Here is a 12,763-nt window from a genome sequence, read left to right as displayed (position 1 = left end):
CTTTGGATTTCTTTTTACTCAAGCATGTTGACTCGATAAGGAGCTTTACGTGGTGGTGAGCTACCAGGAATTATCTCAATTCTATGGTCTTCTGGACGAGGCTTGGATAAGCCAGGAGGTAAGTCATCTCCATGAAGCAGTTAGAGAACTTAGAGATGAAAGGGTCATGAGACACATTTGGAGTCATCTTGAGCAATTAGTTGGTTGACAAAAATAAAAAATGTCTTCTCCTTTTTTTGTACAACTCTTTTTGCTTGGTGAAGACATGATTCTTCGGTTGACCATTTGAGGGTCTTGTTGTTGTTGTCCTTCCGAGCATCTCCTTTAATTACATCTTTATCGTTATGCATCTTGGATTTATCAAAAGTACTAAAAGGAAAAGAAGGTTTAGTAGACTTTGTAAAAGACTTATCCTGTATCCTGAAATCTCTAGAAGTAGATGTTTTATGTTCAAAAGTTAAAGCGAGATCCATAGCAAAACTAAGATCATGCAGATGAAACATATTAACGTCAACCCTAATGGTAGCTTTAAGTGTAGTAATGAATTTTATTTTTTGCTCTTTTTCCTTGACTTTTTCAATTACTTGAACTTGTAAAAGAATGCCCCCAAATTTATCGATATAGGCTTGGACATTCTCTTTCTCGATCTAGCATAGTGTCCCATCCTTGACGCGCTTTAGCCTTATACTGAGATGGTAAAAAGTGCTTCTTTAAAAGTTTCTAGAACTCTTTTGATGTTGAAGGTTGATGTTTACCTTGCTTGATGACATTCCACCATAAAGAAGCACTTTCAATCAAGTGATTACAAGAACATTTAATTTTGTCCATTTCTGAGAATTTTTCGATAGAGAAATAGTCATCTAATTGGCTAATCCATGAAATAAGAAATCACGTATCCTTCTTGCCATCATAATTTTGGAAAGTGAACGCCTTTTGGGTAATTTGTGAGCCTTTCTAGGAACCATGAGCACGTAAGGTAGCTTTAATAGTGCATCTAACATGATCACTTTCCTCCTTGTTAGAGTTAGGAGAGCTGGAAGAGTCACGTTTGCATTTAGAACGCTGCACTTGACGCTCTAATTTGTGTCAGAGTTCACGCTCACTAGCAATTTTCCCTTGCAGTGCAAAGATTTTCTCTTGCACAGTGGGTTGTGCAGGTAAAGTGGCCATTGCAATTAAATAGATAAAGAAAGTGCAATTTAATAATGCAAATAAATAAATGGAGACGGAAAACTTAGCTCTTGAATTGTTGAATTCATCGCCAAATGGTTGGTCTAGGCACCGTTCTTCAAGAATTTTCCGGTATTTCTTTGATGTCCTTTGATGTCGAAAATTGCAAGAGGCTTTCAATATTTTTAGAAAAAGAGATGATATCTTTTCTCAATTTTTTCGATAGATTTTTTTGCAATCTAAAAATTTGAATTAGCTGAATTTTCCCTTGTAGAAGCCCTTCTCCTTCTTTGAGAGCTTTTCGAAGCATTGAAGATAAGTTTTATAAGCTTATATAAGATTTATAACATATAGCTTACTATAGAAGCTTATAGTTATAAGCTTTTTCCTTGCAAAGCTTATTAAGCTTTGAAAAAAAAACATAGCTATGTAAAAGAAACCCGCCAATGCTATCCAACAACACGAGAAAAAAAAGAAATTCTGCACTATCCGTAAACGCCGCCCCCGCTGGTCGCCAATTGGAGAGGAGGAGGAATAAAAAAGAAATTTACGTTGCCGCACTGCCAGGTTGTTGTTGCAAATGGAGTCCATGATGGGGGGTCTCTACAAGATCACCAACTTTTCTTCAAAGATTCGTCACACTGACTGAAATATTCATTAGCTTTTCTCCCCCTTGATGGATTTGGTTTATGAGGGGCAGATACTTCTCTATGGCATTCTTGCTTCTATCATCTACCTACTAGTACTGCCTTATAGAATTTCCATTCCATTAGGTTGTCAGAGGACTACCTCAACTTAGGTCTCTTTCACGCATGTGCTCATCCTACATGATGGGATCATCGAGATGCATTTCCAGAGGAGGCCACTCATCAAGCAACCCGAAGACTTTCAAATCTTGCTGGACCCATGGAGGTTGAGTCTCTTGGAGGGGCTTGATATTTTCTTCTTCTTGTGGATGATTTCACTCGCAAATCTGAGTATGTTTTTTGGCTCACAAGTCAGATGCTTTTTCCAGTTTCAGGACTTGAATGGCGATGGTGGAAAATCAATATAGGGGTATAGTTTCATTTCTTTGGATTGATAATGGTGACGAGTTTGTACGATTTGATGATTTCCTTGTGTCGAAGGGCATTCGCCCATAGACTATATAGTTCCTTACACTCCTCAACAGGATGGAGTTGTGGAACAGAAGAACCGGACCGTAAAAGAGATGGCTTGTTCTTTGTTGCATCATGTAGGTCTCCCTCTCCTGGTTGGGGTGAAGCTATGGCTACCTCAATTTATCTCATTAACTGCTCTCTCACAAAAGTGGTTGAGAGGATGACTTCGAGGAGGCTTTTACAGGACACAAGCCTTCTGTTTCTCATCTACGTGTTTTCAGTTATGTTGCTTATGTGCATATCCTAGATCAGAAGAGGACCACACTCTCACCGAAGTCAAAGAGGATGATCTTCACAAGCTGCAGTCTGAGATACAAAGGGTACCGCTTTTGGGATTTGAAAGTTGATGACATCATCATTTCTCGTGATGCTGGGTTTGATGAGAGTTTGTTTGGCATCGAATCCTCTCCACCTAATGCATCTACAAACTTTTTGGATGATCCATTCCCCGATGGATGTTAGTGATCTTATATCTCTTCCATGCCTAGATCCTCCTCCTCCTGCTATAACTCTAGTGCTAGCTACTACTTTATAGCCACTAGTTCCTATTGCACTAGCTTTTGCAGCTCCCAATCCCTCTATGAGTCCTACTTTGACTTTGGGATTACCCCCACCAGTGCTTACTTCATCGCCTCTCCCAGCAGCATTAGATGAGTCCTCTACTACAGTAGAGTTGGATCTTCTTCTTCTTCACGCTTTGAGAGGAAGGCTAGCTTACCTCGGTCGGTTCAGCAACTCTTTAGAGATTCTGGTCTCACTGTTGCACAACTCCATAACCAAATCTCTACCACCACCCATGGACCTCATCGTTCATCTCAGGCTTCCACATCTCATCACACAGTGAATTATGCTCTCCTAAGTCCTCACCAAAAGATCAATGAGCCTAAGAGGCGAGAGGAGGCTCTCTCACAGTCACAGTGGTGGCAAGCCATGGAAGTAGAGATGTCCTCTATTGAGAGGAATCACACTTGGTCATTGGTGCCATGGTCTTTACATCACATGTGAATGGTGTGAAATGGATTTTCAAAGTCAAGTTTCATGTAGATGTTACTTTGGACAAGTATAAAGCCCACCTTGCTCAAGGATATGCTCAAAATTCAGGTGAATACTTTGATGAGACATTTTCTCGTACCGTCAGGTATACCACCATCAGGCTTGTTTTGGCTCTAGTTGCACACTTCAGATGGCCCGTGTTCTGGATGGATGTCAAATCTGCTTTTCTGAACGGAGATTTAGAGAAGGAAGTTTATGTTGAGAAACCTCTTGGTTTTGTGATTCAGGGATAGGACACCCATGTGTATCTTCTAAAGAAGGCTCTTTATTGTCTCAAACAGGCACCCCGTGCATGTATCAAAAGATTGATGCCTTCTTGTTATCTATCGGCTTTGAGAGGGCATATGCAAACAACAACCTCTATGTGCTTCTTTCTGATGGGGATATTTGTGTCATTGTTTTGTATGTTGATGACCTCATCCTTTTTGGCTTAGATACTAGGTTGATCACATAGGTTCAGTCCAAGTTGACATTTAAGATGGCTGATCTTGGCCTTCTTCATTATTTTCTTGGACTCGAGGTTTGTCAGAACGTTGATTGTATCTTTATTTCTCAATAGAAGTATGTGAAGAATCTGCTCTCACTTTATGGGTTGTCAGACTATACACCTCTCTCTTGCCCCATGGAACCCAATGCCAAGTTATCCAAAGAGGATGATACACCCTTTGTGGATTCAATAAAATATCGGCAGATTGTTGGCTCATTGCTTTACCTAGCCAATACCCGTCCAGATATCTTCTATGCTATAAGTGTCCTCAACCAATTCTCATCAGTTTCTCGAAGGTCTCATTGGTAGGAAGCCTTGAGAGTTCTTTGTTATCTTCGAGGGGCTTCAAATTATGGCATCACCTATTCCAGTGGTGCTGATTTGGATTGGTTTCTCGGAAGTCTCAAAAGTAGAGGATTGTTTCAGCTTCTTCCAACAAGGCTAATAACAAATCCTACCTTCTCTCCTCGACTGAGGCACTTTGGATTCATCAGATTCTGGAGTATTTGTGTTGTGCCGACACTTTCCAAGTTACCATCTTCTCGGATTCTCAGAGTGCTATTGCTCTAGCTCAGAATCCTATGATACCGGGACAATCAAAGCATACTAAGGTGCATTATCATTTTGTATGTGATTGGATCGATTTGGGACTTCTTTGGTTGACCTATTGTTCTACCAAGGACAAAGTGGTTGATCTCTTCACCAAACCACTTCCGAGAACTACTTTGGAGGTGTTACTTCAGTGTGCTCGTATTGGACCGCCCTTGGTGTTGAAGAGGAGGTGTTGGAATATATATCATCTCCAAAGGGTCTACATGTACCTTTTCATGCTTGTACTAGTCATTTTTATGAGGCCCTACATTAGCATATTTAGCAGACATTATTTAGGATTTTTCTAGCATTTTATGAGTCTTTTTTAGGCTATTTAGGTATATTTATGCTCCATGACAGCTGTCAGCTTGCTACAGCTAGCCGATATGGGACATATATAAGGGATCACTCCCTTCTCTTCAATTCCCATCTCATTCTTGCATATTCGCTGGAGGTCACTAGTTGAGCAACAGTCTCTTATGCTTGTAACGGGCTTCCCTCATGCTCATTTTCAACAATAATCCATTGTTCTCAGCCTTCTACAGTTTGTGCTTTTGCCTACAACTCGTGTTTCCTCTTTCTTTCAAAACCATGCTAACTAATGGAGTGGTTAATAGTACACAAATTTTTTAATGGGGGGGGCTTGTCCTTCTCTCCACAATACCTCTAACAAGATTTTCTCTCCACAATTCCATCATTATTAATACTCTAATCAACTCTAAACACAAAACAAACATAAAATCAAAGCATAAACATAAAAAAACAACACAAAATCAACACAACAGCACACAAACAACTTCCGGGTCTGTGCCTTTTGTGGTATGCCACTACTCAACATCGGGTAATGGTGGACTTCATTATTGGAATCGAAATGAGAAGCCCAACAAACGAAAGCGGTAAGGTACTCTGGTAGCGACGTCATTTATGTTAACCAATTTTATGTACAAGAAACTTACCAAACCACCAACGAGCTCAAGAGCTGCGTCCTTGTGTGTGGACAGCTACTCAGTTGCACTCGTTGTCACACCAATGTAAATCGTCCCAATGGGTAGTGCAACTACTCCTCACAATGGTCAGAGTGGTGATCCTTGAGAGGAGTTGATCGCTATGCTAGGCCTAATTACTCCATAAAGAGGGAAGAGAAGAGAATAAGATGAAGCAAGAGGAGACGAGCTGATTAGCACAAAGCATGTCCCAAACCCCAATCCTCATCACCTCCACACATGCTAGATTGGAGTTGCAAGAGAGAGTAGAGAGAACACTAAAATCTATTGCATGAATGGGGAGAATGATTACAAACGTGAGAAATTATATTTATACTTCATAAGTCTTTTCTCACATTAAGCCATCTAGAAGTAGTTGACTCGAGGTGCCCATGAATAGAGGGCTTTTACAAGTGATTGGCCTGTCTAGCCAGGTTTCTCATGTTATGACCTTACATACAAGAGTCAAGAGATTTATAACATCAAATGACGGGAACTATAATATAAGTAAAAGAAGCTCATTACAAAGTGTAGGGTCATTGACGAATAAGAACAATGTTAAGCGGAAGTGGTCAGGCATCCAAGAGCCTTGTGACTATGTGACACACCATGTTTCAGGAGAGATCTATGGTTGGAAAGAGGCACCGTGATCAGTATTCAATTTGCACCGCCGGATTTTAAAGTGACCTACAGGTGAACTAGGGTTAAGTGAACTAAGGGTGAACTAAGATTAACATTATCTGGCAAAAAGATGAACTAATAGTGAACTATAGGAATAAACTTGAGGTGAACTAGGGGGGTGAACTGAGGGATTGGAAGATTAGTTTCTTAGCAGAATAAAGTTTTTTTGGTGATCCTAAGTTCTTATTAGAAAGTATAGCATAGTGGTTAGACATTTCACTTTCAAAATGCAATTTCTGAGTTCAAATCCTCTATTGAACTTTTTTTATTTTTTAAAAAGTCCTAAACCCCTCCCCCTAGTTCACTCCTAGTTCACCTGCAAGATCGCTTCCCCTAGTTCACTCTTAGTTCACCTGCAAGATCGCTTCCCTTAGTTCACTTCTGACAACAAATCAATGGTCCAAAATTACCGCGATCGCGATGCCTCTTTCCAAGCATGGATCCTTCCTCAAACATAGTGTATCACATAGTCACTTGTAGTTCCCGCCATTGTAGTTCACTTGTAGCCAACTATAATGCGGCTACTCTTGACAATTTTTAGTGGATCCCCCCGGGTGCCCGAGTCAAATGGGGACTTCACATCGTGGTGGAGCAGCAGATTGCCCCCCTTCTCCTCTTGAGCATTGGGAGGAAACTTCTCACCACCCACCTGTCCTTCCTTGATCGGGCGTAGTGGCCAACCAAGTCCTTCTCACCACAATGTGGTACATCACTAGCCAAATGCAACGGTTGATCGTGGAGATGGCAGGCTGCAAGGGCCAAGGTGGCCTGGCAAGTGCTTCTTCAGTCATCAAAGTAGGCGACCTTTTGCCCTCATCATAGACGGTCGGTCCTTACCCAAACTCTGCGGACATGGGAGGCGCTTCCCAAAAGAAACGCAGCAGCACCTGCTGGGTGTGCGTGGCCCCCTTTGATTGGCTTCTCCCCCTGTCGAGTCGAGAGCCTTCGGATGGCGTCATTCTCCAGGCCCGAGGTTCCCCTCCTCATCCTCCTAGGCCTGCCTTTGATCACGATTGGAGGTTGGTTCCCCCGCAAAAGCCTTAGCCGCTCACGACAATTACATCCCTCCACAGAGTTCAATAGTAGATCTCCAAGGTCGGAAGTGGGACATATCGCTCCCCCTCCTCCTTGAGGTCATGGGCATCGCACCTTGGTGCTTATGGCTTTGGGGAAACAGACCCTTGGTGCATGTCCTTTGGGACCCTTGCATAACCTCAACGCCCATCCCTATGGTCCCTTCGTCAGATTCTTCAACAACAGCAAATTGACAGCATCCCCACTGTCTCCCCTCACTCCCACCACCTTCCTCGAAGATTTTTGGCAACGCTTCCTGCCCCGCTGGTTTGATAGACGTTGGTTGGCTTTGGACAAGGTTGTACTACGCCTCATGCAGCCTAATGAAAAAAAGTCTTACAAAAGCCTAAAGTATAAAAGCATCGACAAAATTTGAGTTTCAAGTGAGGGCTAGAAATCTTAAAGCACTAGAGTATTATAGATATATGATGGATGGAAGCCAATGGAAAGACCCTTGGTGAGGATGATTTCGTGCATGATTGAGAGTGAGCCATCAGTGCCAAACGAGATTGTGCCAGCAGAGATGGGGACTGCACCGATAGTGACAGAGAGGCTCTACTCTCTAGACAGTGACATACTGGCGCAAGTTATGGGAGCTCCCACATGACAAATACCCCAAGCTTGCCATGGAGTCCTTGAGACACTCGCATAAGTTATGGGAGCTCCCACAGGACAAATACCCTAAGCTTGAAGACACACAGTGCTAGTATGCACAACTGAGCACTTGGTTGAATATACATGGCATGCAGATGGAAGCACTCCCCCCTTTTCAATACAACATAGAGGCACCCTCCTTGGATCTCAACCCCATAGAGCTGAAAAAGGTCATTAGGAAGGACTTGGCGCTCACCCACTCAGCCCTTGGGGACGAAGATGTCCTTCTACAAAGGTCACCTTCTTCACTTGACGGAGAATAGTTTTATCACACGCCCACGTTTCATGGACACACATCTATCATTTCGAGTGTGCTGTGCAATTGGCCAAATCCGCACCTTATCCCACCAGTTGAGAGTGGAGGCAGCTAGACATGGGATAGGAATGGTTGCACGAGCGACCGATAGGATGTGTTAGCTTTGCCATATAGAGGTTGAGACACATGAGAATTGAATATACCGATGTTCGGTATACTATGAGATCAAGCGGAGGTTCCGCTGCCTTGTCTGAGACGGCTCTCCAAGATCATGGACTTCCTACATGAGAGATGCCTAGGGCTCTTCCTTCTGGACACAGACAGTTACTATTGCAACCCGAACCAACAGCAGCTACCCGAGGCTCAACATAGAGAGCTCTCACTCATTTCTTCCAAACCCAAGCTCCAAGGGCAGACCTACCCACCCAGCTGGGACCCCAAGTTGACGTACGAGCCCAACCCACCGAGCTATGCAGAGGAGGTCGACCTCGCCCCAAAGGTCCATGCCTACGAGGATCAAGGCCATCATGTTACACCAACACAAGACTTCCTCTCGCCGACTCATCTTTGATATCTTATGATGATATGCCAGCCTTAGGCCATCTCAGTATTAGGATTTTAGCTTTGTCATTTTATTTCATTTTAGTACCCATGATGATGTATTCCATGGAAATGATGCAATCCTTTTGGTCCCATAGGTCATTTTGACCTTTTGTAGACATTACTATAACTTTATTTCTTTATCGCATGCTCCACAAGATCACCTATTATTATCTTAAAGCTCAATCTACGAACATGATACTTTTTTGTCATATGCTTGCATTTACAAAACTGAATAAGAAATAAAATTAAAGATAAAACAAAAACATTTAATAGTTGAAGCTGTTTGTTATGACATACCAAGCCATTCTTTTTGTAATCTTGGGGGGTCATCTTAATCATCTCCCTATATGTATAACTCTCTCAGTTTTCACACATCCTTGATTTCTAAAGCCATACAGACTCTCTGTAATGACAAACGTGTGACACCCCCCCCTTTTTTTTTAAACAAAAACAAAAACAAAAAAACCACACACATGCCTTCTTTACTTCCAAAAGAAAAAAGAGCTTTCTTATGTGTGAGAATACTACATTATCTTTGTTTCAATATCCTTCATATACCCTGAAACTATGCCATGCTTTTCACAATATCCTTCATTACAATCGTTACGGGTAGCTGTACCTTCGAACTGTTGGTTGACAAAGCACAACTCAAAAAACATTCATGGTGCTCATTTGGTGACATCTTAAGCTTGATTTGTCGAGATTGCAGTTTACTACACAATGCCTTGTGTTATTTTGCATTCAAATAACTGCAAGCTTATATGCATATGCGAATGATGTTTATGCTACTGAGGATGAATTTATGCGTGTCGTGATAGTAATAGTACCTAGAATGGCATGACATAATCCATTAACCATCAACGTCAATTTAAGAAACTGTTTTTGAAATAATATAATTCCTTCCGAGACTAGGATTTTCTCATGCTCAAAGCTTGCTACCTTTGCCACTAGCTCTAAAGAGTGCTCTTCCTTTTACTAGAATGTGCATCAGGACTTTCAACATGATCCATTAACGCTTCCTTGGGTGCACCAGGAGAATTCACAACCCCTTAAGTTTATGTCGATTCCTATCAGTTGTTTGGTGATAACTTTGCCTGCACGTCTATGTGTCCTTAGAGAAATTGGTTGATTTGGACGGATACTACAATGCTCAAGGAAACAATGATGGGTCATGTTCAATTCCTAATCCGCATATTGGTGGAAAATGAGAATGAGAAGCACTCTTCTCGCAGCTCGTGGTAGCAAACCTTGAGCATGAGATAATCCTAGGCTGTTAGCAAAGATATGACCTTTTCTGTAAGTTCATGGATGATCCTATATTATTACAAATGCTAGAGATACTTCCAGAGCTTTAACGAATAAAATACATAGAGGACTTGCAAGTATATCTTAGTGAAAGCTCGGTTCCTATATGATAAGACAGATTGAAACAGCTACATGTAGTAGCTGCAATGAGATCCATCACAGACAGGTTGTAGTCAAGATGACGTGGTCAAACAGATGCATACTGGGATCTCCATTTTAGATGAAATGGTCAATTCCATTGCACTCTGCAACCTAAATTTCAAAGATCAGGTGCTGGAGATTGAGAGGGATCCACCCTGCCCTTTGGAAGGACACCCACAGGCACCCAGGCATACCCTTTAGGCAACCGTTTGTTTTGTGCACATGCCTCCATTGCTGTCATGACCACTTCCGTAGGTAATGTTTCAGCCTGCCGAACATGTTCCAAACATGCATTAAAACCAAAACACAAGATTAAAAGCACAAAACCAGAACTCTCGACTATGAGCACAAACTCTCTCTCAACCTTTCTATGCTTCTTGGGCAGCAACTTTTCTTTGTCAGTTTTTGCGAAGGCATCACGGGCTGCACTAAGCCTCCCTTGTTCGTGTGCAGCACCCATTTCAGAGTTGTGATTCTGTGCTGGTGTATGCCATGAAGCCTCTGATGAGCTGAGTGGAGTTTGATAAACAGACTCGCCAGAGAGAGTATCTAGGTTCCTGTTCACCTCTCCGACTGCACTATTCCAACTGCATGATTGGCTTTCCAGTCCTTGCTGACTACTGTCCATAGTCCATGAATTATCTTTGACTGGCGTGTCCAAGCTAGTGAAAGTAGAAGATATGTCATTGGAGTCCACTGATGGAGGCAATAAAGACAAGCGTTCCATATACAAATCGATCATGCAAATCAGTCTCTCACGCTTGTAGCCACAAACAAAGCAACAAAAAATAAATAAAAAATCAGTCTAAAGTGTTTAAGATGAAAAAACAGACTCAAGAAGGGTAAATTAGAGCACAACATTGGTGCAACCTTACTCCTCCCAACCCACCTCAAAAAAAGTCCCTGGACCCCACAAGACTTGCAAGAATTCTTATACATAATCAAACATGACTTTTCCTGTAAATTTGATATCTAGAGAGCTAAGAAACGGTGTCTTGATCCATGCACTGATGACACTATCCTCAGTAACAATGTGATAATGACCGAGGTTGAAGATCTTCAATCATGGGCCATTGAAGTATTGTTTTTTTTTAATTATATTTTTTTTCCAAGAAAAAATCCTTCCATTAGTTACCAAAATGCAGCCGAAATGGCGTAGTACATGTCCCAGTCTCAATAAAGGGAGATGAGAAAAACAGTTAGGGATAGAGAGGGGCTTTTCCTCGCTGGCTGGCCGCTCTCAAAGGAAGGCTATCGCATACAATTTGGGGAAGGGGAAAGACAGCCAAACACGTGGCCTGTAATGCCAAGTAGCCTTGCTGTCTCTGACCCAAAGGAAAGAACACATATGCTCAGAGCCGCCTCGCTTGTATGATGTCTGTCAATATGCTCTAGATGGACTCGGCGGGTGGCATGGTTGTAAGAGGCCTCCCAGCCCAATCTAACCAAGATCTCCTAAACACAACGCAAACAAGATTAGAGAAACCAAATAAAAGGGATGCAAGCAAGCTCACCACCCAACCGTAGGATTAGTACTTCGATCCACCCCTGAGCTAGGGGCTAAGGTTCCACTCCATAGATACATGCCAACCAGCACTGGCCTCTCATACCACCAGTAACTGCCCAGAGGGGCCCTCAGGAAAAACATTGCACGACTGACTACACAAAAATAACCCAAGGCATCACTTATACAGTGATAACTACCGCTATAAATACCTAACTTGCTATAGATAGCCAGTAGACTAGTTTTATTAATTCTGAACCTTAGCCCTTTGTATCCGCTTGTGATCTCCTAATCCCAGGGTCCTGCTAGATTAGACCCGCTAATCCGAGGATAAGCTCCAAGTACAAAACGTACTTCCCCTCAACGTTTCCACTCTTGGAAAAAAAATCTGCCTAAGCAAGAAAACCGGGGGACCTTATAATAGTGGTGTAATGTGCACATAGCGCCAAATAATATATTAGGGATAGTGCACACATGCACATAAAGAATAAGTGCTAGGGGCAAATTAGGTGTTAGGTTTAATGAATGGTTGTAAACCTTAGTCTAGCACATAGCACTTCCATTAGTATAATTACACAAGTGCACACCTAGATGTACACATGGTATGAGAGCATTTACTTGCTATAACCTTTGTATGTGTCATTATTACTATACGGGCCAAAGGTCATATCTTGTAATAAAAGGAGGATTATACTTTAATAGAAATTATGCTTTTCCCAACTTCACGAATCCTGTTCATTTCCCTTCATCCCCTTCGTGAGCTGGTCATCATCCTCTCTCTCTCTGACTTACCTTGAGGATGACCTTACACCAGCCCGGGTGGCACACAGGAGGGAGTGCATGCCTCGCATACTGGAAGTGTGTAAGGCAGGAAAGTGGGCAGTGTACAGAGAAGGGAGGGTGATTATCACCGAGTGGCCCTCTCCATGACGATGCGTGGCCTATGGGACCAACCACACTAGAGATTGTGGTTTGGAACTGCAATGGCACTCTACGAATAGATGCAAGTCTGTTTGAAGCAACATTTAGAGGACGTGACATGGTCCTTTATACAGAGACACAACAGTGCCAGGGGAGCACTTTACCTGAGGTGCGGGGATA

The 12,763-nt window shown here is 42.3% G+C and overlaps 1 protein-coding gene across 9 annotated transcripts in view; it reads right to left on the bottom strand.

The window, feature by feature from the left end:
- Positions 1–9,524: 9,524 nt before the first annotated feature.
- Positions 9,525–12,763, bottom strand: part of LOC147623544 (uncharacterized) — a 101,632-nt gene continuing 98,393 nt past the window's right edge. For all 9 annotated transcript variants that reach the window (XM_086820072.1, XM_086820074.1, XM_086820075.1 and 6 more), the window contains 2 exons: positions 10,523–10,918; positions 9,525–10,426 (listed from right to left, as the gene is read on the bottom strand). In XM_086820072.1, the coding sequence (XP_086676198.1) occupies positions 10,277–10,426; positions 10,523–10,918 (546 nt within the window). In that variant the 3' untranslated portion in view covers positions 9,525–10,276. The remainder of the gene's footprint in view (positions 10,427–10,522; positions 10,919–12,763) is intronic.

Source organism: Cibotium barometz, chromosome 26 (genome assembly GCF_041138505.1).
Source record: "Cibotium barometz isolate CiBa-2024 chromosome 26, ASM4113850v1, whole genome shotgun sequence".
NCBI lineage: Eukaryota > Viridiplantae > Streptophyta > Polypodiopsida > Cyatheales > Cibotiaceae > Cibotium > Cibotium barometz.
Note: the sequence above shows the minus strand (reverse complement) of the source record. Positions and strands in the feature narration are given on the sequence as shown.